We start from the raw sequence: 25,424 nt of genomic DNA on the forward strand, positions 1-25,424 counted from the left end.
ACCTTGTGAGGTGGGTGGGGTTGAGAGGGCTCTCACAGCAGCTGCCCTTTCAAGGACAACTTCTGCCAGAGCTATGGCTGACCCAAGGCCATTCCAGCAGCTGCAAGTGGAGGAGTGGGGAATCAAACCCAGTTCTCCCAGATAAAAGTCCACACACTTAACCACTACCCCAAACTGGCTCTGGGAAGGCGAAGGCATAGCTTGAATATCGATGTGGTTCGTCCTGTCCCCTGTTTGCTCTGTCAGCTTGGTGCAGTGGATAAGACTGGCAGATCGGGTCTGATTCCTCAATCCTCCACATCCAGCCAGCTAGGTGATCTTGGGCCATTCCCAGTTCTCTCATAACTTTCTCAGTCCCACCAGCCTCACAAGGTGCCTGTTGTGGGGCGCAGAAAGGGAGGCGATTGTAAGCTGCTCTAAGACTAGGATCTGGGAGATCCAGGTTCGAATCATCACTCTCTCATGGAAGCGTGCTGGGTGACCTTTGGCCAGTCGCTCTCTCCCTCAGCCTAATCTTCCTCATGGGGTTGTTATGAGGTTCAAATGCAGGAGAGGAGAAAGGCAGGGTATAGATGAGCTCAATAAATTATATATAAACTGTTGTTCTTCGTTGATAGCAACTTGTGGGTTTTTCAGGTGGCTCCTGAGACCACAACGAAAGCAATGTGGGATTTTATTATTATTATTATTTCTGGAATAGTCTTTATTTTTTTTTAACATGCACCAAATTAATATGTCAATACAGTTTACAGAATGACAAATGCAAAGGTTAATCACAGAATGCAGGGAACCATTCGTGCTACAGATAAGATACAAATAAGGCATGACATGTATTAGAAAAATAACAAGTCCTGATGGTAAGCCTTATTAGGAACCACATTTTGCTGAGTCAACGAGGATACTACTGGAAACCACACTGCTGTAAATTTTCCTTGATAATTTTGCAAATTCGGCATGAGATAATAGCTCGTAATTTTGCAGCCTGGGAAAATGACGAAGCGACTGAAGTTTAACTGAAGTTTCTACCACATTAATAACTGTAATATTGCAAGTTTCTGTGCAGATCTTGATACATCAGTATAGACATAGATGGCTTTTTGTAGCAGGAACTCCTTTACATAGTAGGCCACACCCCTCTTATGTAGCCAATCCTCTAAGAAATTATAGGGTTCTTAGTTCAGGGCCTACTGGAAGCTCCAGGAAGATTGGCTACATTGGGGGGGGTGGCCTAATATGCAAAGAAGTTCCTGCTACAAAAAAAAAAGCCCTGGATATATAGATGACAATCGATAGAGTTCTAGAAGCCAAAAAGCAGTAGGGGAGGAGAGGCAAGTGGAATAACAAACCACACACCAAAAAGGGCAAGCTGCTTTCCCATTGATAGTTCTCATTACTGTTGTTGTTTTGCAAGATCTGAAACTTGCATCTTCTGCCATGCTAGCAGCTACAGCGGAAACTCTGAAGGGGCTTCTCCAGCTGCCTGCGTGATTCATCCCAGCCATGTGGACACAGAGATTCATTGAATTCCAGCCATGGAAGATAAATGCAGCAGCTGGGCTTGAGTTTGGAAGCTGCTCAAATGCTCTCCCATGTGGTGGCCAGGAAGTCAGCAGATGCAGTGGTCAGCCCAAAATGAGGAAAAGGGAAGAGTGGTTGTTGGTGCAGCAATATGCCCCCCATTGCTCTCTACCCCCTTGTTCCTCACACATACACACACACGCACACACATATACACAGTTGGGAGAGAAGATTCCCTAGAACAACGGTTCTCAACCTTTTTGCCAGCAGGGACCGGTTTTGTGGAAGACATTTTTTCCATGGACTGGGGGGGGGGGGTTGGGGTGGTGCTGGGGTTGCCGCCTCAGGCCAACCCCACCCTTCCCTGCCCCCCATGGGGGTCTTTAAGAACATTAGAACATAAGAGAAGCCTTGTTGGATCAGGCCAATGGCCCATCCAGTCCAACACTGTGTGTCACACAGTGGCTAAAAAACCCAAGTGCCATCAGGAGGTTCACCAGTGAGGCTAGAAGCTCTCCCAAACTAGAAGCTCTCCCACTGTGCCCCCCCCCACAAAGCATCAAGAATACAGAGCATCACTGCCCCAGACGGAGAGTTCCAACAATACACTGTGGCTAAAAGCCACTGTTGGACCTCTGTTCCATATGTTTATCTAATCCCCTCTTGAAGCTGTCTATGTTTGTAGCCGCCACCATGGGGGGCAGACTGGGGCTGCTTCTGCTGCCTCCCTGCTAGGCGGAGAGGCAGCAAAAGCAGTCAATCTGCCTCCACCTCCCATTTAAAGACCCTTGCCAATCCTCTGATCGGTGGGGATCTTGAAATGAGGAGTAGGTGAAGGTTGCTGACACACTGCCCCTTCCACTTGCCCAGGGACCCAGGTGGGCAAAAGAGGTGATCCTACGACATCTCAAGCCACTATCTGGAGGTTCGCAAACTTATACCGCTCCCCTAGTCATGGGAAGGTATCTTGCATCCAAGACAATGCTTATCATGCTGCAGGGCATGGAATCATAGCTTGCACTATGGAACCTGATGTCCTGTTGACCCCCAATCCAGGGAAAGCTGCCGTCAAAACTGCATGTTTATGAGTTCGAGCTGTCCCAGGAGGAGGCCGAAGCACAGAAGGCAAACAGCTGTGCAGATTCCTGGCTCCAAACACGTTGCCCCAACCCTTGTTCTTAAATATGGCTTTGTATACACTGTACCAAAACAAACACACTTAGGGGAGAGAGAGAAAAAACTCCTTGAATTCTGCATCAACGAAATCCCATATTTGTTGATTTAGAATGAATTATGCAATTTCCAGTACAGCCTTATAATCTACCAGCCATGCTGCTGCTGAGATTCGGGGTGTTTTTTTTCTTCCCAAAGGCTTGTAAAAATTTTGGCAAGGTCTGGGGGAATGTAGGAGGGGAAGGTATGAAGAATGGGGACAGGTGGGCTGAACGGGCAGAAGGTCAGGAAAACAGTAGCCATCTGGGAAGCAAAACGGAGCTTTGCACAGTATCCTGCCTGGTCGCTTTTCACTGGCTGTCAAAGACCCCACCCCCACACCCCCTTCCCCCCCATCAAACCACTGTCAATGTGCAAGCATTTAAGATCTTTCTCGGCAGAATTAAGAGAACGCTGGCCTCTGTTGCAGCTTCGGTGCCAATAGCTGCTTGTAATGTGTTTTACTGCATTTTTGGAGGGGTGGGGGGAGGTTGGGGTTTGTTTGCTTTTAAACTCTTAAAACTTTGTGAACTTTTCAGGTTTTCTAGATGGGGGATCATGATGATATTTTTAAGGAAAAAGTTATGAAATTTATTTTGGATGTTATTAATTTTTTTAAAAATAAAACATAAAAAAACACCAGGCACATTCTAGCCTCTTTTGAGGATCTGGTGGGATGTGAGTGTTCTTAATACACAAAGAAGGGCGGTTGAAGTACTCATCTGGTTTGCCAGAAACTGCTCAAGCCTGGCTTCTGATACGGTCGCAACTTCTCCAGTGGCTGGACATCTCTCGATATTACAACAGACAGGGCTTTTTTTTTTTTAAAGCAGGAACTCCTTTGCATATTAGGCCACACCAGGGCTTTTTGGCTAGAAAAAGTCCAGCAGGAATTTATTTGCATATTAGACCACATCTCTGATGTCATCATTGTTTCACATAGTTTCACAAACTCATTTGCATATTAGGCCACATCTCCTGATGCCGAGCCAGCCAGAACTGCGTTCCTGTGCTTTCCTGCTAAAGGGAAAAAAAGCCCTGGGCCACACACCCCTGATGTAGCCAATCCTCCTGGAGCTTACAGTAGGACCTGTACTAAGAGCCCAGTAAGCTCTTAGAGGATTGGCTACATCAGGGGTGTGTGGCCTAATATACAAAGGAGGTCCTGCTACAAAAAAAGCCCTGAGAACGGATCCCCAGGGAACGGAAATCAGCTCCCCTAGAGAACATGGCTACTGTAGAAGGTGGACTCTATGGCGTTATGCCCTGCTGAGGTCCCTCCCCTCCTCAAATCCCACCTTACTCAGGCTCCACCCCCCCCCAAAAAAATCTCCAGCATTTTCCCAAGCCTGAACTGGCAGCCCTATCAGAAGTCCTCTACAGACACTGAAACCTAAAATATCCTGTATGATAATGCTAAAATTTGTGCCAGATGCCCTGCTTCTGAGGCAGTTCTTGTGAAGATGAAACAGACCTATCTCTCCCGCACAGCATCACTCCAATTGCTACAAGGAGCACCTTCAAAGGCAGGAAGAAAATGTCATTTCCCTCCCCAGTAGAAAGACAAACAACAATACTCAGCATGTGCATGCGTGTGTGTATACAGGGCTTTTTTGTAGCAGGAGTTCCTCTGCATATTATGCCACACATAGCCAATCCTCCAGGAGCTTACAGGGCTCTTCTTATAGGGCCTACTGTAAGCTCTTGGATGAATGGCTATATCAGGGGTGTGTGGTCTAATATGCAAAGGAGTTCCATATATATACCCTACACTCCTCAGGGTGTTGACATGAGTCAACAGTGTGAAGTGGTGGCTAAAAAGGCAAATACATCAAGGGCTGTATCAACAGACATATAGTGTCCAGATCATGTGATGTGATGGTATCACTTTACTCTGCTCTGGTACGACCTCACCTGGAATATTATGTTCAGTTTTGGGCACCACATTTTAAGAAGGATATAGACAAGCTGAAAAAGGTCCAGAGGAGGGTGACGAAGATGGTGAAGGGTCTAGAGACCAAGTCCTATGAGGAAAGGTTGAAGGAGCTGGGCATGTTTAGCCTGGAGAAGAGGCAGCTGAGAGGTGATATGATCACCGTCTTCAAGTACTTGAAGGGCTATCATATAGAGCAGGGGTGGCCAATGGTAACTCTCCAGATGTTTTTTGCCTACATCTCCCATCAGCTCCAGCCAGCATGGCCAATGGCTGGGGCTGATGGGAGTTGTAGGCAAAAAAACATCTGGAGAGCTACCATTGGCCACCCCTGATATAGAGGAGGGTGTGGAATTGTTTTCTGGTCCGGAAGGTAGGACCAGAATCAATGGGTTGAAATTAAATCAAGAGTTTCCGGCTCAACATTAGGAAGAACTTCCTGACCGTTAGAGTGATTCCTCAGTGGAACAGGCTTCCTCAGGATGTGGTGGGCTCTCCTTCCTTGGAGGTTTTTAAACAGAGGCTAGATGGCCATCTGACAGCAATGAAGATTCTGTGAATTTAGGGGGAGTTATTTGTGAGTTTCCTGCATTGGGCAGAGGGTTGGACTAGATGACCCTAGAGGTTCCTTCCAACTCTATGATTATATATAGGGCTTTTTTGAGCAGGGATACACAGGAAGGCAGCTCTGGCTGGCTTGGCATCAGGGGTGTGGTGTAATATGTAAATGAGTTTCAGCTGGGCCCTGCGTGAAACAATGGAGATGTTGGGGGTGTGGTCTAATATGCAAATGAGTTCCTGCTGGGCTTTTTCTACAAAAACACAGGAACCTTTGATGCGGTATAACCCTGTATATATAGTATTTCCTGAGGGTTCTTTGTATTTGTTTATTTGCTTCATTTATTAGCCTTTCTCCCCCACAGGGTTCCAAAACCACTTCCAGAGTTCTACTCACCCCTATTTTCACTGTAATCTTCATGACAACCCTGTCAGATAGGACCAGCATTCCTCTCCTCTACAGTACAGATGGAGTCCAAGTGTTTAGGTGAAACAACAGATACAAAAAGCAGCCTATCCAATTACCCACTAGATCAAGGTTCCCCAATCACTCTGAGCCTCCAGGTCTATTTAGAATCCTGTCAGGGCATGGTAGGTGCAACCACAAAATGGCTGCCACAGGAGGCAGAACCAGCAACAAAATGGTTGCCACAGCTTAACTTCAGCAATACAGTGTAGATCCTACACTGTCACAGGAGGTGGTGACACAGGAGGTGGTGGCTGCTACAGGCATGGACAGCTTCAAGAGCAGACTGGATAAACATATGGAGCAGAGGTCCATCAGTGGCTATTAGCCACAGCGTATTGTTGGAACTCTCTGTCTGGGGCAGTGATGCTCTGTATTCTTGGTGCGGGGGTGGGGGGACAGTGGGAGGGCTTCTAGTGTCCTGGCCCCACTGATGGACCTCCTGATGGTGCCTGGGGTTTTTTTGCCACTGTGTGACACAAAGTGTTGGACTGGATGGGCCATCGGCCTGATCCAACATGGCTTCTCTTATGTTCTTAACCTTGTGCTGTGGTGGCAACTGCTGCCAAAGCGATGTTTTAAAAGAATCTCCACAGTCAATCAAATCTCCACTAGTCAATCAGAAGCCTTGTTGCCCCTGCCTACTTTATAAAAACACACAGCAGGCACTGTGTTCCTCTGCGTTCCTGTTTTTAAAAAGCTCTGCGCACATACGATATTCCACAGTGAATAAAACAAAAACAAATTGACTTGCATGAGAAAATGTAAGGTCTTGCAATCTGGAAAAGCTTCCCTGAAGAACACGTCCACCCCATCGCCTGTCACATCTCCACAACCAGCATCAGGTCACAAAACTGCCAGAGACATCACAACATTGGCCTGGTTACCCCATCACACAACATCAAAGCACCTGAGAAGAAATATCCCCTATTTAAATAAGTAACAAGCAGTCTCTGTAGAGTCAGGGAAAGGTACATAATCAAGACTGACTGTGATAACAGGGCATGAGCAATAGATACACACGCATCCCAACTCTCTAAGTTGCTTCCTCATACACAGGTAGGAGGGGGTTGTAGAAAAAGCCCGGCAGGAACTCATTTGCATATTAGGCCACATCCCCTAATGGCACCATTGTTCCACACTGGGGTTTTTTTAAGAAAAAGCCCAGCAAGAGTCATTTGCATGTTAGGCCACACCCCCTGACATGAAGTCAATCTGAACTGTGTTCCTGTATGTTCCTGCTCAAAAAAAGTCCTGGGGTTGCCAGTTCCAGCCTGGGAAATACCTGGAGATTTTGGAGGTGGAGCTTGAGAAGGCGGGGTTTGGGGAGGGCCTTTGATGCGGTATAATGCCATATAGCCCCCCTTCCAAAGTAGCTATCTTCTCTGTCACACAGAGATCTATTGTAATAGCAGATCCCCAGCTTACCATCTGGAGACTGGGGACCTATGCACAGAGCCTGAGCACCAAATGCAAAAGCTTTCCCTCCCGCTGCAGTTTAACCATGCGGGTAGGCATCTTTTCACATTCCCATCCTTTTGATTCATGAGGACTGCAAAAATATAAATACTGTGCACAAGAAATAAATATATAACAAAAATTTATAGACTCTGTGTCTCTGTTCTTCACTGTGTAGCCACTTGCTTTTCTTTGGTTCATGAGAACTAGCTGCAAAGAGGCTACAGATGATCCCCTTCACTTTTCCTTTGCATATTAGGCCTCACACTCCTGATGTAGCAAATCCTCCAAGAGCTTACAGGGCTCTTCGTACAGGGCCTACTGTAAGCTCCAGGAGGATTGGCTACATGATGGAGGTGTGGCCTAATATGCAAAGGAGCTGCTACAAAAAAAGCCCTGTGTGTGATGTGCAGGTGATTCCCCCTCCTAAGGAGTTCAAGTCACTCTCTCAGCAATCGGCGTAACAGTTTCCCTTCTGATGGAAGTGAGAAGGGAGGTGAAACTTGCATTGGCAGACCCCCAAATCAAACAGAGATTAACAGTGACAAAAAGACCGAGGGAGGGTGCGTGATAAAAAAAAAATGCTACAGCGCTTATAGATCTTAACTCCTGACCGTGACTTGATACCCTTTAGCTTGTCAGCACAAGCATGTGTGCACAAGCACACACACAAAGCATATTCCCCCAACACCCATCCTACAGAGACATCCCTCGATCCCTATGGCATTTCAGCTGCAGACGTTGAGTCGTTCCTTCTCCACCCCCCACCCCCCAGCCATCAAGTCTAAACGAGTCTTGGAATGAGGCAGAAGGCTCATCTCGGGCTCGGAATTCTGGGGCCTCTCTGGGGCCTGGATGCCCTCCCCCTGGGACTGAACATCAAGCGAGCTGCTACAAAACACTGCGGGGACAATCCTATTGGCTGCCAACCTCCAAGGGAGACCTGGAGATCTCCTGGATTTACAACTGATCTGCTGACCACATAGGCCAGGTGGGGTTGCCAATCCCCAGTTGGAGGCAGGGGATCCCCTGGAGGTTGGCAAACAATCCCCAGACAACAGAGATCAGTTCCCCTGGATAAAATGGCTGCTTTGGAGGGTAGGCTGTGTGGCATTGCACCCCACTGATGCCTCTCCCCTCCCCTCCCCATACCCTGCCCTTGCCAAACATTACCCCCAAATCTCCAGGCATTTCCCAATCCAGAGTTGGCAACCATATAAGGGACTCCAAAGGTTGAGAGCTGAAAGCCATCAAGTGGATTGTGCTATATCAGGGGTGGCCAAACTGTGGCTTGGGAGCCACATGTGGCTCTTTCACATGTATTGTGTGGCTCTCAAAGCCCCCACCGCCTTGTTGGCTGGCTTGGAGAAGGCATTTAAAGTTAAAGTTGTTTTATTTCCACCTCTCCCATCTGTCTTCCTTCTTTCCTTATCTTGCAGCTCTCAAACAGCTGACGTTCATGTCTTGCAGCTCTCAAACATCTGACATTTATTCTATGTGACTCCTATGTTAAGCAAGTTTGGCCACCCCTGTGCTATATTCTTGGGTTTCCTCCAGAAGTGAAAGGAAGAAATAAATTAGTGAAGTGGGAAACCTGCCCTCTGGAATGGCCCTTTGGTAACCCACCTCTCTGCCAGGGGAGTCCTGCAATCAATTCGCTGGAAATGCAGAGTAGGGAGAGGAAGGCGGAGCAAGGGACATCTGAGGGGCTGGCTCCAGGAGAACCCTGAGGAGGCATCTCCCTCCATTTGTTTTTAATCAAACACATTTTCTTTTTTTGCTGGTTTCCCCTGGCAAAGAGCTTCAGCCAGGAGGATCCCACTGTGACTGGGCGTGTGCACAGATGGGGTGGGGAAAGAAAGGGGGAGGCTGGAGCCAAGGGGGAGGGAACTGTGCGGATATGCATGAAGCATAGACAGCTTCAAGAAGGGATTGGATAAACACATGGAGCAGAGGTCCATCAGTGGTTGTTAGCCACAGTTATTATTGGAACTCTCTGTCTGGGGCAGTGATGCTCTGTATTCTTGGTGCTTGCAGGGGGGAGGGCAACTATAGGAGGGCTTCTAAGTGTCTTGGCCCCACTGATGGACCTCCTGGTGACATCTGGGTTTTTTTGGCCACTGTGTGACACAGTGTTGGACTGGATGGGTCACTGGCCTGATCCAACATGTCTTTTATGTTCTTATGTCAGAGGAGGGAGAAGCCACGCTTTAATTTGATGCTTCAGACACAGAAAGTGTCCCAAAAGTGCAGCCTGTTAGCAGATCATCTACTGCCTTTCTCTGCTCTGGAGAATATCTGGCATGGGAAGAAATGTGGCTCAGAAGTAGAGCATTGGTTTGACATCCAGAAGACCCCAGGTTCAATCCCCACCAGCTGCAGTTGAAATGACCGGCCAACAGGCGATGGGAAAGGCCTCTCTGCCTGAGATCTTGCAGAGCCACTACCAGTCTGAGTAGACAATACAGACTTTGATGGGCTGAGGGCCTGATTCAATATAAGGCAGCTCCATGTGTTCATGATGGGGTGGCTGTGTTATGGGGCCACCTCTTGGAGGAGGAGCCTTGGCTCAGTGGTAGAGCCTCTGCTTGGCAAGGAGAAGGTCCCAGGTTCAGTCCCCAGCATCTCCAGTTAAAAGGACCAGGCAGGAGGTGAACTACAAGACCTCTGCTGAGACCCTGGAGAGCCACTGCCAGTTTGAGTAGACAAGACTGACCTTCGGGGATTTTTTTGTAGCAGGAACTCCTTTGCATATTAGGCCACACACCCCTGATGAACATAGGAACATGAACATGTGAACATATGAAGCTGCCTTATACTGAATCAGACCCTCGGTCCATCAAAGTCAGTATTGTCTACTCAGACTGGCAGCGGCTCTCCAGGGTCTCAAGCTGAAGTTTTTCACACCTATTTGCCTGGACCCTTTTTTGGAGATGCCAGGGATTGAACCTGGGACCTTCTGCTTCCCAAGCAGATGCTCTGCCACTGAGCCACTGTCCCTCCCTCCTCCCTAATGTAACCAATCCTCCTGAAGCTTACAAATAGGCCCTGTACTAAGAGCCCTGTAAGCTCTTGGAGGATTGGCTACATTAGGGGTGTGTAGCCTAATATGCAACGGAGTTCCTGTTACAAAAAAAAAAAAAAACCCTGCTGAGTCTGACCTTGATGGGCTGATGGTATAATTCAGTATAAGGCAGCTTCAAGCTTTCATCCGAAGCTACACCCTTCTATATCTGTTGACCTGCCTGGACTCAGAAGGGTATGACTTGAAGAAGAAGAAGATATTGGATTTATATCCCGCCCTCCACTCCGAAGAGTCTCAGAGCGGCTAACAATCTCCTTTACCTTCCTCCCCCACAACAAACACCCTGTGAGGTGGGGGGGGCTGGAGAGGGCTCTCCCAGCAGCTGCCCTTTCAAGGACAACCTCTGCCAGAGCTATGGCTGACCCAAGGCCATTCCAGCAGGTGCAAGTGGAGGAGTGGGGAATCAAACCCGGTTCTCCCAGATAAGAGTCCGCACACTTAACCACTACACCTAACTGACTTAGGGGTCATTTTGTAGAAAAATAGGTGGTGGAGCTCATCCAGGGATTGTTATGCAGCTGCACATACTATTCAATGGACAAGGAGGTGGAATTCTCAGAAGGAGGATGTGGAACTCTCAGAAAGGTTCAGGAGCTGTGCTCCTGTGAGCTCCAACTGAATCTGAGGCCTGGTGTGACTCTACTTGGGATGGCACTGTTAGGTCCGTTGCAGAAGAACCTTACAGCCTTTTCACATTTGCAGGAGCTTTTATGGTCTAGTCCACAAAAAGTTATGCTAGATTCTTTTTTCTTAAATGTGCTAGTCTTTAATGTGCCACAATGTTGAAGTCACGCCAGCTGACGATCGCCATTAAAGTGATCCTCCGCACGAGCTGAATTATCTCTCTGCTTTCAGGCATCCGCCAGCTGAATGAGAGATCATTAATATTTCCCTGTGAAATGTCAACATGCTGCCTGCGGATATTCACCGTCATAGATATCAGCATGTGAATGCAAAATGCTGTGGGCCTGGGAGATGCGGGACACCATGGACAAGCTCTGAGAGGTATGCATGTGCTATGTGAAAGGAAGGGAGTGAGAGACAGGCAGGTGAGTGGACTGAAAGCATCTGACAGTGTGAACACAGGAGAAGGAAGAGAAAAGGCTGCCATTCATGGGAAATCTGTGGATCTTTCAGTAGTTTATGTAAAGTGGCAGCAGCCTGAAATCCAGACCATCCAAGGGGTTATAAGCTATTCCAGTTTGATGTAGTGGCTAAGTGTGCAAACTGTTATCTGGGAAAACTGGGTTTGATTCCCCACCCCTCTCCTTGCAGCTGCTGGAATGGTCCTGGGTTAACCATAGCTCTTGTAGAAGTTGTCCTTGAAAGGGAAGCTTCTGGGAGAGCTCTCTCAGCCCCACCCACCTCACAGGGTGTCTGTTGTGGGGGAAGGAGATATAGGAGATTGTAAGCCACTCTGAGACTCTAATTCCGAGAGAAGGGCGGGGTATAAATCTGCAATATTCTTCTTCTATTACGGGGTACCCAGTTATCTCTCAGATCTGTTTGTCTGTCTGACTGACTTTCTGTCCGTCTGTCTGAGAAAGTGCAATGGAATACAAAAAGAACTGTATGAATTCCAAATAAAACTTCCACTGGAAATAATCAGTCATTTTCACACAAGTACAAGCGCAACTACAGAACATGGAATGCTCCAAAAATATACAGTACAATATACACAAAAATGAACAGGTTCGAGGTAAATGGCAGAAACCAATAGTCCACAGAAACCAAACTCCAAATTCTAATAATGGAAGTAACTTCAAAGTCCAAATTCCCTTTCAGGCATCCAATGCTTCCATTTCTGTTGGACTCAGTTCTCATCCCAAAAAGGTCAGTTCAGGAGGGGCAACAGCAGGACGGCTTCTAGTGTCCTGGCTCCACTGATGGGGCTACTTTTTTTTGGGCTACTGTGTGACACAGAGTGCTGGACTGGATGGGTCATTGGCCTGATCCAACATGGCTTCTCGTATGTTCTTATGAGATGTAGATGTTCTCTCAATGCGTTGTTAGCTAATACTGGTCATGTTTCACAATAAATTGCATATTCAAGAGCCAACAATTCAAAGGCTTGCTATGGTGTCCAAAACTCTCCACAAAATCCTTTGTGTATCTTTCCAGGCAACTGCTCAATGTATCTGAGGAAGTGTGCATGCACACAAAAGCTCATACCTCGAATAAAACGTTGTTGGTCTTAAAGGTGCCACAGGACTCTGGCTTTGGTCTTAAAGGTGCCACAGGACTCTGGCTTTGGTCTGCTGCTCCAGACAAATGCAGCTGCCCACCTGGATCTATCCTCTGAAGAAGGGAGCAGTGACTCACGGCAGCTCCTCCCCTGCCACAAATTGTGATCATATTTAAGGTATTACTGGACTCTTGCTCTTTTCTACTGCTACAGTATAAATCTACTGTATAAATCTACTGTATAAATCATCTGGAGTACTGTGTACAATTCTGGTCACCACACCTCAAAAAAGATATAACATTGGGAAAAGTGCAGAAAAGGGCAACTAGGATGATTAACGGGGTTGGAACACTTTCCCTATGAAGAAAGATTAAAACGCTTGGGGCTCTTTAGCTTGGAGAAACGGCGACTGAGGGGTGACATGATAGAAGTTTACAAGATTATGCACAGGAAAGAGAAGGTAGAGAAAGAAGTACATTTCTCCCTTTCTCATAATACAAGAACTCATGGACACTGAATGAAATTGCTGAGCTGTCAGGTTGGAATGGATAAAAGGAAGCACTTCTTCACCCAAAGAGTGATTAACACTGGAATTCACTGCCACAGGAGGTGGTGGCAGCTACAAGCATAGCCAGCTTCAAGAGGGGATTGGATAAACATATGGAGCAGAGGTCCATCAGTGGCTATTAGCCACAGCGTATTGTTGGAACTCTCTGTCTGGGGCAAGTGATGCTCTGTATTCTTGGTGCTTTGGGGGGGGGGGTGGACAATGGGAGGGCTTCTAGTGTCCTGGCCCCACTGATGGACTTTTTAATGGCACCTGGGTTTTTTGGTCACTGTGTGTACAGAGTGTTGGACTGGATGGGTCATTGGTCTGATCCAAAATGCTTTCTCTTATGTTCTTATGTACAGACTAGGAATGGGCACAAACCAGGGGAAATGGTGGTTTGTTTTGTTTTGCGATTCATTTGATTTCTGACCCAGTTAGTGTTGCATTGGTTTGTTTGGTGTGAAACTCACCAGGAGTCTTCAGCAGGCTGTCCTACACCTGCCCTACAAGTTTGGCAAAGATTGGATTTGGAATGATCCAGTCATAGCCCCCCCCCCCCCAAAAAAAAAGCAGGTGCCCCCAAGAAAGCTCAACTTCAGCTCTCACAACAACTCATTGTGCTGCAGAATGGGAGTTCCATGATTGGGTGTTGGAGCTACTAATCAAGCTGCTGTTTCCAGGGCTCCCAGAAGTTCACCCCCAGCATTGACTAGGAATTGACTAAATCAGTGCCCGGCAGTCTGGGGAAATGAACCGCAAAAATGAACCAAATGAAACACCAAGGTCGAGACCAGTTCAGAAGATTCGTGGTTCAGTTCCTGCCCATGTCTACTACAGACAGACCAACATGGCAACTGATCTCTCTCTCTCTCTCTCTCTCTCACACACACACACACACAGACACACATCTGTGTCACTCAGTCTATCTGTCTCTCTGTCCAGCACATTTTATATGCCCTTCCTCCCAAGAGCTCAGAGTGGTGTACACAGGGCTTTTTAAAGGAAAAGCCCAGCAGGAACTCTTTTGCATATTAGGCCACACCCTCAACCCCAAGCCAGCCGGAACTGCATTCATGTGTGTTCCTGTTTTTTTAAAAAAAGTCCTGGGTGTACATGTTTTTCCCTTCCTCTGTTTTATCCTCACCCAAACCCTGTGAGGGAGGTTAAGCTAAAAGTATACATCTGGCTGGTGAGATTCATGGTAGTGTGGGGATTTGAGCTCAGGTCTCCCTGTTCATGTGCTTGCGTGTTCCTAACCTGACATTCGAACCCCCTCAACCACACTTTCTCTCACAATGGGCTTCACAATGGTGTTTTGCAGGTCTCAGATGCAGCAGGAGCTCACAGGAACGCAGCTCCTGAACCTTTCAGATGGTTCCCCCTCTCCCTCCCCACCTACCTTTTCCATTGAATAGCAGGTGCAGCTGCATAACAATCCTTGGATTAGGAGAGCAGCCAGCCAGCCAGCCCCCAGCAGCCCTCATTAACCCCTGGAGAAGCCCACACCACCCTTTCTCCACTTCTCATGTGATTTGGGGTGGTGGGTGTTTGCTGGCCTTTGGACTGCAGGGGGCCCAGGAGAGCTCCAGGTGAGTGAGGCATGCCTGGGCTGGCTGGATCTCTAGCCATCCCAAGCAGGCCTTGCTCAGCTCTCCTTTCTTGCATTGGGTTGTTTTTGGTGTGTGTGGGGGGAAAGGTTAAGAAGTTATGCTAATGAGTTATGCTAATGAGCTCCACCACCTATTTTTCTACAAAACGACCCCTGGTGTTTTGCAGTATCGCAGCAAAAGTTAGGGTTGCCAGCCTTTTGGCAGGGATAGAGGACATGCTGGAACGACGCTGACAGTATCATAACCCCAGATAACGGATACAATAACACAAAAAAATTACAAAAGTTGCTACAGTTTATGATCTCGGTCCATTCACTGTGAAAACACTTCCAATTATGATCTCAGTCCATTCACTATGAAATTACTTCCAAAGTACATAAATTTCACAGAATATATCAAAATCCTCCCTCTCTGTGTGTGTATGCATACCCTGCAAAAGTCCTTTGGCACTACAGCAGTCCTTTTCAGGTTTGATCACAAATGCCTTCCAAAGGGACCAAGTCCCACAGTTCAATTAGGAATATTAAATAGTTTCTTCTCTTATAGAGTACGAAAAACTCCTCTGAGGACTGTACAAATAAAGTCCCAAGAGTTTAGGACAAGAAGTTGAATAAGTTGTTTTGTGCGCACTTCTTCCAAGCAGGATCTCAGCAACCATCTGTGCAGCAGTCTGCCCTCACAATTCAGACATCAACGCTTCATGTATTCTGCAAGAATCTGTATCTCAGTCTTCCATTTGTATTCATGTCTCTAATGTTTCATTCACTAATTGGCAAGTATTTTAAGAAGGAGGAGGAAGAGGAGACAACGATGATGACATTGGATTTATATCCCACCCTCCATTCTGAATCTCAAAGTGGCTCACAATCTCCTTTACCTTCCTCCCCCACAGCAGAAACCCTGTGAGTTTGGTGGGGCTGAGAGAGCTTTCACAGAAGTTGCCCTGGGAGAGCTATGGCTGACCCAAGACCATTCCAGCTGCTGCAAGTGGAGGAGTGGGGAATCAAACCCAGTTCCCTCAGATAAGAGTCCACACACTTAACCACTACACCAAACTGGCAACCCTAGCCATAGTCCATCATATGCACAAGTTAAGCCTCCTTGTGCCGACAGTTTGCTGTGTGCAGCACACTCTGTATGGTTTGGCACCTGAACCAAAGGGGCGTGTTATTGTTGGAGTGAGGCGATTCAGCATGCTAGAAGAAGAAGACTGCAGATTTATACCCCGCCCTTCTCTCTGAATCAGAGACTCAGAGCAGTTTACAATCTCCTTTATCTTCTTCCCCCACAACAAGACAACCTGTGAGGTGGGTGCGGCTGAGAGGGCTCTCACAGCAGCTTCCCTTTCAAGGACAACTCCTGTGATAGCTTCGGCTAACCCAAGGCCATTCCAGCAGCTGTAAGTGGAGGAGTGGGGAATCAAACCCAGTTCTCCCAGATAAGAGTCCGCACACTTAACCACTACATCAAACTGGCTCTCATCATGCTAAGGGTGTATAGGTGCTTACAGTATCATTGTACCCGCCTCCTTTTTTGCTCACAACAATCCTGTGAAGTGGGCTAGGCTGGAAAAAGTATGCCTGTCCAAGGGCCACTCAGCAAGCTTCCACAGCATTCCGAGCCACATCTCCCAGATCCTTTGCCTTCTCGTCCAACTGCCACTCTGCCAGGCCTGTTATCACCCATTGCCAGCAACCAAAAAGAGGCTGAGAATTAACTTGAATTTCATGCAATTGTGCCATGGGCTCTGGGGGTCCAACAAAACCCCTCTGGCCCTCCAAGACCTGGTTATGCAGAGTGTGCATGGATCCGTGCATGGGAAAAAAATGTTCTTTGCATGGCTACAGCTTTTGGCTGATGAAAAGGGATGTGTGTTGCTGAGTCTCACACATCTGCTCTGCTTGCTGAAGAGTTCTGTGTAGTTCAAAAGAGTGCACACGTTTCCAACAACAGAAACCTGTCTGCAGGCACCACCTTACCTTTTTCTCCCCATTGCTGCACACACTTCCAAATGTAGGAGAGGTTTGGGAACAGTGTTCCCTCTAAGCTCCCAGGTTTTTAGCCCCTGGCTCACACATTTTTGTCTTCGCTCAGAAAGAAGGAGGAGGAGGAAGAGATGATGATGATGATGGTGATGATGATGGTGATGATACTGGATTTTATACCCCGCCCTATACTCTGAATCTCAGAGCGGTCACAATCTCCTTTACCTTTTCCCCGCCCCCACAACAGGTGGGTGGGGCTAAGAGAGCTCTTATAGCCGCTGCCCTTTCAAGGACAACCTCTACGAGAGCTATGGCTGACCAAAGGCCATTCCAGCTGGTGCAAGTAGAGGAGTGGGGAATCAAACCCAGTTCTCCAAGATAAGAGTCCACGCACTTAACCACAACACCAAACTGGCTCTCAGGATGGCCCCAGAGCAAACTAACATGTAATAGACAAATTGCTTGCTCACAACTTTAATGCCAGTAACTCACGAAGTAGAATTTTTGCTCACAAGGCTCCCCAGCTTAGAGGGAGCGTTGTTTGGGGGTCTGAGGCTACCTGAATTGTGCCAACTCTTGCGACAATCCTTAGGCAGAAACCTCCTCAATCAAATGCAATAGCCACATGTTTCTTGTTGGACTCCATGAATAACCGCAGCTATTAGTATTTAAATGGCATTCCCATGTACGGGAAAAACAATTCCCATGTATGGCCTTTGCTCTCCTCACAGCAACCCTGCAAGATAGGCCTATAAGACAGCTACCAACATTGCAAGGAAAGCACATGCCTGAAAGCACTTCCTTTCTCTGAAATCAATTGAAAAAAACTCAACGTGATCCTCATGTCACATTCCGCTTGGCCATTTTTCTAAGGAGAAAAATATCCACTAAGTGCTGTAATGGAAGTAAATGGAAAGTCTATATTGCAGCTTAAGAGGATATCAATAATCACATATTTGGATGACGGCCTGCGTTTTCGCTGCCGTGGGGCGACTTCAACAGACAGCAGCTCTCCAAGCATCTGTTGTTCACTGCGTATTTGCCTAACTGCATCTCCGTGGGTACTCCTCTCTGTTATTCAACACAATCCTCGTGTGAGGCTGTGAGAAAGGCAAACTGTTCTTGCGTCACATGCAAACACACACTTGCTTTGCCAGATCTCTCCTCTGAGCATCTGTGAGCAAGTCAGGCTTAGCCTAGATATGCCTGTTACCAGGGCTTTTTTTGAAGCAAGAACTCCTTTGCATATTAGGCCACACACACCCTGATGTAGCCAATCCTCCCGGAGCTTACAGTAGGCCCTCTAAAAAGAGCCCTGTAAGCTATTGGAGGATTGGCTACATAAGAGGGGTCTGGCCTAATATGCAAAAGAGCTCCTGCTACAAAAAAAAGCTCTGCTTGCTACATTTATTTTTGGACTACGGTTAGGACCCGGATGCCCCCATGGGCGCAGACTTAAAGGTGGTTAGGATAAGAATATAAGAAGACAGCCACAATTAAAAGCAAATTGATGCTAAAACAAAGAAGCAGATCACACATCAGTAGAATTAATCGGAAGGGTTTTTTTAAGGGCTTTTTTTGTAGCAGGAACTCCCTTGTATATTAGGCCACACACCCCCTGACGTAGCCAATCCTCCAGGAGCTTACAATAGGCCCTGTAATAGGAGCCCTGTAAGCTCTTGGAGGATTGGCTACATCAGTGGTATGTGGCCTAATATGCAAAGGAGCTCCTGCTACCAAAAAAAGCCCTGGGGAAAAAAACTTATGGTAGAAAGTGTTGTCAAATCACAGACAACGTATGGCAACCCTGTAGGGTTTTCAAGGCAATGTCAAGATAGAGAGCTCACGGGTTTTCAAGGCAAGACATGTTCAGCCATGGTCTGCTATTGCCAGATTCTGTGTCATGACCCTGGTACTTATTGATGGTCTCCCGTCCAAGAACTAGAGTCGCCAAGTCCCCTGCAGCCTCTGGTGGGGGACTTTTTAACCTATTGTACCACAGAGTTTTCCCTCCCAAATTGCTAGAGCATCCGGGAAAACCATAGAGTTTTCCTGGAAACACCTAGAGCAGCTGGTGCACAACATCGCTGGCGCGATGACGTCACTTGCGGGTGTCATCATCGCACCAGCGACATTGGGGGAGGTTTCCCCCACTGGCTCAATGTGGGTCGGCAAGCTGGGAACCTCTCAAGCGGGAGAATCCCCACCTGACCCAGGGGCTTGGCAGCCCTACCAAGAACTAATCAGAGCCGCCCCTGCTTTGTGTCTGAGATTTGACAAGATCAGGCTAGCCTGGCCAAGAGCACATGTAAACAGAACATGCCATTTGGCAATGAAAAGAGCCTAGGGGGAGAGTGTTCCCTAAGCTCAGTGCCATCACTGAAAAGGTCCTGTCTCTTGAAGCCTCCCACCCACTCCCTGAAGGCGGGTGCACCCAGAACAGGGTTTCTGATGAGACCTTCAGCAGATGGGCAGAGTCAGATAGAAGGGAGTCCTTCAAACACCCAGGTTCTAAGCTGTCATCCTAAGATGACGAAAAGAAATACGATTCATTTGAAACATGGTAATGGAGGAGAGTTTTACGGATACCGTGGCCCACCAAAAAGACAAATAAGTAGGTTCTAGGTCAAATCAAGCCTAACTCTCCCTAGAAACGAAAATGACCATACTAAAGATGTTGCACTTTGGTTGCATTAAAAGAAGTCAAGAGTCACTGGAAAAGACAATAATGCTAGGAAAAGCTGAAGGCAGCAGGCAAAGAGAAAGACCTGACTGTTGGAGCGAGTGAGTCAGCATGCTTGGACACCGAGGGGCGCAGCATCCCTCTAAGGGTGTAGAGGTTTTACCTCCTTGAATGGGATGCCTCTCTTTGTCTTATCCTGGGAGCTGCCCTCTGACCCCCCTCCTCTCTCTCGCTTTGTCCTCTCCCTTCTCTACACATGGCCTTCCATCGAGATATATATCTCTGCAGTTCTCTCCAGTAGAGACAATGCCCTCATACTCCCACACACATGATGCTGGACAAGCTGCCCATTTGTGATAGGGAAAGTCCTCTCTAGAGTAGGCTTCTTTCTCTTCCTTTGACTCCAGTCTGAATGTGAACCGGATCGACTTGAATAAATGTAATTTCACCTTGTTTGCAATATTAATCAAACAGTCTACTGCTGCTAGCGTGAGACCGATGGAATCAATCAAGGAAGCCACAAACCTCAGTTTGAGCAAGGCTGCTAACGAGAGGACGTTTTGGAGGACAGTCATTCACAGGGGTGGCCATAAGGCAGAAGTGACTTGAGGACACTTCACACACACGAGCCATTGTAGGGCTTAAAAGGTCATTTCTGAGCTGGGGGCCTCACGCAGACTGAAAATCAGCATAGATCTTTATGCACCGGAATGACACATTCAATACAGCATGCCCCAATCGACAACTTGGTCAACCCGTTCTGAACCAGCTGACTTTTCTGAACCCAGCTTTAATCCCGTGGGTGTACATAATGCCTAGAGGAGCTCTCTGTGGCATGTGCTAACTCTGTATCACAAACAGCAGTGGAATTCTAGCAGGAGCTCCTTTGCATATTTGGCCACACCACCCTGATGTAGCCAATCCCCTAAGAGTTTACAAAAAAGAACCTTGTAAGCTCCTGGAGGATTGGCTATATGGCAGGGGGGGGGTGGCCTAATATGAAAGGGAGCTCCTGCTAGAATTCCACCCTTGATTGCAAAATCCTCATGGTAAACATTGTGAATTACATTTTAAGCATGAAAAGCACAAGGCCAAACAATACAAGAAGCATCTCTCTCTCTCTTTCTGTCTGCAAAATGAAGAGTACCATGTAATGTATGAAACAGATCTCTGACCCATAACGTAAGCAAAAGTAACAGATTGTCCATGGGGCTTTAATATCCCATCCATAAACTGTAAATAATGTTCCCTGTGAAGGCATGATGCACCTTCCACAATCTCCTAACTCAGGAGCAATGTTCCCTCTAAGCTGCAGAGTCTTGTGAGCAAAAATTCTACTTTGTGAACTACTGGTATTAAGGTTGTGAGCTACTGCATAAATTTTTGTGCTCTGTGGTCATTCTCCCCGAGCTAAGCCAAAAATCTGTGAGCTGGAGGCTAAAAATCTGTGAGTTAGTTCATGCTAACTCAGTTTAGAGGGAACACTGATTAGGAGACTGTAGAATGTACATCATGCCTTCACAGTGTGCCAACTTCTGAAGGCAAGTGATCTTTTCTCTCTCCACACACACACACACACACACACCCAGACTAACCACCACCACAGTGTCTTCTACAGACTGGAGACTGAAAGGTTGGAGAAGACATATTTAGGGATCATTAAGAGATTATAAATATATACCCTGAAGGAGGGGAGAGTCCACAAAGATCATTGAACCATAGCAAGTTCCACATAAATGCTTATTCTTTGGTTATTATAGAATCATAGAGTGGGAAGGGACCTCCAGGGTCATCTTTTCCAACCCCCTGCACAAATACCCTCCCCCTCCCACACACAGTGACCCCTGCTCTCTGCTCAGAAGATGGCAAAAAACCAAATCCACTAAGTGCTTCAGAAACTGCCTTCAGAAACTGGAACCCTGGTCCTTTTACAGGGGCACCTTTTGCCCCAGCTCTTTGCCATACCCTTACTTTCCGTTTCACAAGAAAAGAGACAGTGCCATCGTTCATTTGAACGCTCTCCATCTTATGAAATGTTCTCCATCTTAGAGACCCCCAATTCAAGATGAGTTAGAAGCAGTGTTCCCTCTCAGCTGAGCTAGTGTGAGCCAGCTCACAGGTTTTAGTGTCTGGCTCACACATTTTTCTCTTAGCTCAGGAAAAATGGCCCCAAAGCAAACTAAATTTATGCAATAGCTCACAGCTTTAATGCCAGTAGCTCACAAAATAGAATTTTTGCTCAAAAGACTTCAAAGCTTAGAGGGAGCCTTGGTTAGGAGATTGTGGAAGGTGCATGACACCTTCACAAGAAACATAATTTGCAATTAATTGATAGTTTGCAGCGGTTCTCCCATTGTGGGGCAGGTCTTCTTGGGAAGGGACTGGATTCGGAGACAGGTGAGACCTGCCTGGTCATACCAAACAGAAAGGGTCTCGTCCTCTGAAAGCCAAGCCCACCTCATCCATAATGGATTTTGGGAATAAATGCTCCTCCTTGACACCGCTGTTCTGCCCTATTGGACCGTCATAAAGGTAAAAAAGGTAACGGTAGTCCCCTGTGCAAGCACGAGTCGTTTCTCTCTGGGGTGACGTTGCTTTCACAGCGTTTTCATGGCAGACTTTTTACAGGGTGGTTTGCCATTGCCTTCCCCAGTCATCTTCACCACGGGTGGCCAACGGTAGCTCTCCAGATGTTTTTTTGCCTACAACTCCCATCAGCCCAGCCATTGGCCATGCTGGCTGGGGCTGATGGGAGCTGTAAGCAATAAACATCTGGAGAGCTACCATTGGCCACCCCTAATCTACACTTCCCCCCCAAGCAAGCTGAGGACTCATTTTACCGACCTGGGAAGAATGGAAGGCTGAGTCAACCTCAAGCTGTCTACCTGAACCAGCTTCCACTGGGATCGAATTCAGGTCGTGGGCAGAGGGCTCCAACTGCAGCTTTACCACTCTGCACCACGAGGCTTTTATTGGACTGCCATGCTTCCTTCTAATTATTAATTTCCTCTTTTTTTAGAGGAAAGTTGGAGGTGAATTCTTCTGTGCATGAGTTGTTTGGGATTCACATCCCATGCCTCAAATTCTTTGTGGCAGGTGATGGGAACCCAACTGCATGGCAGGACATAGCATACTTCTCTATGGGATACTCCGTTGGGTACATGAAGCTGCCTTAGATTGAATTCGTTCTATAGAAGTCAGTCTAGCCAACCAGCAGTGGCTCTCCAAGGACCCAGGCAAAGGCTTTCCCATCAGCTGGGACCAGTGTTCCCACTAAGCTGAGTTAGAGTGAGCCGGTTCAGTTTTTAAGCCTCCGGCTGACACATTTTTGTCTTAGCTCAGGAAAAATGGCTCCAGAGCAAACTAACATATACAGTGGCTCGCAGCTTTCATGCCAGTAGCTCATGAACAATGTTCCCTTTAAGTTGCAGGGTCTTGGGAGCAAAAAGTCTACTTTGTGAGCGACTGGCACTAAAGCGGTGAGCGATTGCATAAATTGGTGTGCTCTGGGGGTCATCCATGAGCTAAGACAAAAATGTGTGAGCTGGAGGCCAAAAATCTGTGAGCTAGCTCACGCTAACTCAATTTAAAAGGAACACTGCTCACGTAGAATTTTTGCTCACAAGACTCCACAGCTTCGAGGGAGCACTGGCGGGAACCTGACCGCCCTGACTGGGATAGCCCAGGCTCACCTGATCTTGTCAGACCTCGGAAGCTAAAGCAAGGTCAGCCCTGGCTAGGATTTGGATGGGAGACCTCCAAGGAATACCACGGCAGGGACGCAGAGGCAGGCAATTGCAAAGCACCTCTGAGCCTCTGCACTGTTGAAAACTTGACTGGTGTGTGTGTGGGGGGGTGGCCATGTCAGCTGCGGTTTGAGGACACTCCACCCCACCAGGGCCTGAGCTGTAAGGAGAGGCAGCAGGGACTGAACCTTGGGGCTCTCCTCCTCACACCAGGCAGATGCTCTGCCGCTGAGCCCGGGCCCCTCCTCTCCCCTGCTTGCAGGCAACTTTTGGGGAGGAGGTAGAACTAGACCAGGGGTGGGGAACAGTGGCTCTCCAGATGTTTTTTGCCTACAACTCCCATCAGCCCCAGCCATTGGCCATGCTGGCTGGGGCTGATGGGAGTTGTAGACTAAAACATCTCGAGAGCCACTGTTCCCCACCCCTGAACTAGACTGTCCGGCGCCCTAGGCAAGGCTAACTTCTGCCGCCCCCCGCCCCCCCCCCGCCACACTGATAATGACACCGAGTCACACGGGAGAGGGAGCCCAATTCGGTACCCCCGGAAGGCTGGCGCCCTAGGCAGTCGCCTAGTTTGCCTAGCGGCAGAGCGGCCCCGGCTAGAAGGCAATTGCTTCAGCGCAAGGTCGAGAGAAAAACACCGCCCAAGAATAGAAAGCGCGGCGTTCCAAACCGCGAGCTGCCAAAAAAAAAAAAAAAAAAAAAACTATTGCAAAAGCTATTTAAAAAAAAACAAAAAAAACCCCTAAACAGCCTCAAGTTGGTGCCAGGCGCATAAGAGACGGGGATGCTACCGCTCGGCACCCTCCTGCTTCCCAGAGCGAACCCGCCCGCCCTCTCTTACTCTCTCTCTCTCTCGAGGGCTCCAAGGCCAGCCCGGCCCTTACCTGCCCTGGCCCGGGGAAGTCCGCGCAGCAGGAGGGCCAGGAAGCAGATCAGGAGACTCGGGAGTCCCCGGGGCTCCGCCGGCCTCGCCATCCAGTCGGCGCTCTCCGGAGGGGGGGAACTCCCTCGGCCGCTCGCAAACTCCCTCACAGCGCCGAGCCGAGAGAGAGCGAGAGAGCCGCCTGGCCCCGCCCTGCGCCCTCCCCCGTTGCAAAGCGAGTCCCGGGCCGGGCTGGGCTGGGCTGGGTCGGGCTGGGGAAGGGGGGGACGCCGGAGGGGGCTTGCGTTGCACCCCAGCCAGCGAGGAGGAAGGGCAGCGCCCCACGTGGGTGGGGCCCCAGTCTTTCCCACGACCTCTCCTCCCCCCCCCCACCCACACACCCCTTGGACACGCGTGCCAGCAAGCCCCTTCGGACTACACACCCCGAAGCCGAGGCGCGGAGAGAGCGGGCGGACGGGAGTCCCCTGACTCTCGAGGAAGCCCGCAGAGGACCCGCGCGGCGGCCCGATCCTCTAGCCAGGTGTCCTCGGAAGTCCGATTCGGTTCGGCGGGCCCCGCTCCCGAGTGCAGCGGGCGCCAGGATCGCAGCTGACGGCGGGCTCTAGCTAGACTCCAATGTTCCCTCTAAGCCGTGGAGAGTCTTGCGAGCAGAAATTCTACTTTGTGAGCTACTAGCATTAAAATCGTGAGCTTCTGCAGAAATCAGTTTGCCCCGGGGGCCGTTTTTCGTGAGCTAAGGCAAAAATGTGCGAGCCGGAGGCTAAGAAACTATGAGCTAGCTCACACTAACTCAGCTTAGAGGGAACTCTGCTATTCACCCGCCGGGACGCCCGTCATAAATAAATCGTCTGCTGAAACTGACACGAAAGTCTCTAGAGGGCGACCCGGTGATTACTGTCATCAATCTTCCTGTTGAAATTGACACGAAACGTTCTCGCTTTCGCGATTGGGCTTTTCGGGCAGATTAACGCGGCTCTCCCTCTAGACTCGGTTTCCTGGCGAGGAAATCCTATTGATCTGAGTGTGGAAGCGACTTCCAAAGAAGCCAGACGCTCTCAGCGCGTTCCCTGTACATAAATATAATCTCTCCTCACCCCACCGTCTCCCAGCCTCGTTCATATACACAAAGGGACTCCATCCAGCAGGCACGCAGAGAGCTGCACGCTTCCCTGCGTTTCTCTCTCCATGTGTGCGCACACACCCAAGCGCTTAATTTCTGAACGAGCCCGTGCCAGGGTTCAAGAATGTCTGGAAGCAGCAATCGTAGAAGCTCCTAGCCAAGGGTTTGCTTGGAAGGCGGACAGCTTGTCCCAGCTAAGAGAGGTCTGCACTTTGCCTGGATACAAGGCTGGCTCTGTATAGGCAATTGCCAAGGGCAGGGGTGGCCAAACTTGCTTACCGTAAGAGCCAGACAGAATAAACGGCAGATGCTGAGAGCTGCAAGACATGAGAGTCACATGTCTGAGAGAAGGGAGGGAGGGAAAGCAACTTTAAGTTTAAATGCAACTTTAACTTTAAATGCATTCTCCAAGCCATGGCTTGGAGAAGT

The 25,424-nt window shown here is 48.4% G+C and overlaps 1 protein-coding gene across 1 annotated transcript in view; it reads right to left on the reverse strand.

The window, feature by feature from the left end:
• COL5A3 (collagen type V alpha 3 chain) overlaps positions 1 to 23,967 on the reverse strand; it is a 241,941-nt gene extending 217,974 nt beyond the window's left edge. Inside the window, exon 1 of the mRNA XM_060253306.1 lies at positions 23,877 to 23,967. Coding sequence (XP_060109289.1) covers positions 23,877 to 23,967 — 91 coding nt within the window. The remainder of the gene's footprint in view (positions 1 to 23,876) is intronic.
• Between the last annotated feature and the right edge of the window lie 1,457 nt (positions 23,968 to 25,424).

The sequence above is a fragment of the Heteronotia binoei genome, chromosome 13 (genome assembly GCF_032191835.1).
Source record: "Heteronotia binoei isolate CCM8104 ecotype False Entrance Well chromosome 13, APGP_CSIRO_Hbin_v1, whole genome shotgun sequence".
Classification (NCBI taxonomy): domain Eukaryota; kingdom Metazoa; phylum Chordata; class Lepidosauria; order Squamata; family Gekkonidae; genus Heteronotia; species Heteronotia binoei.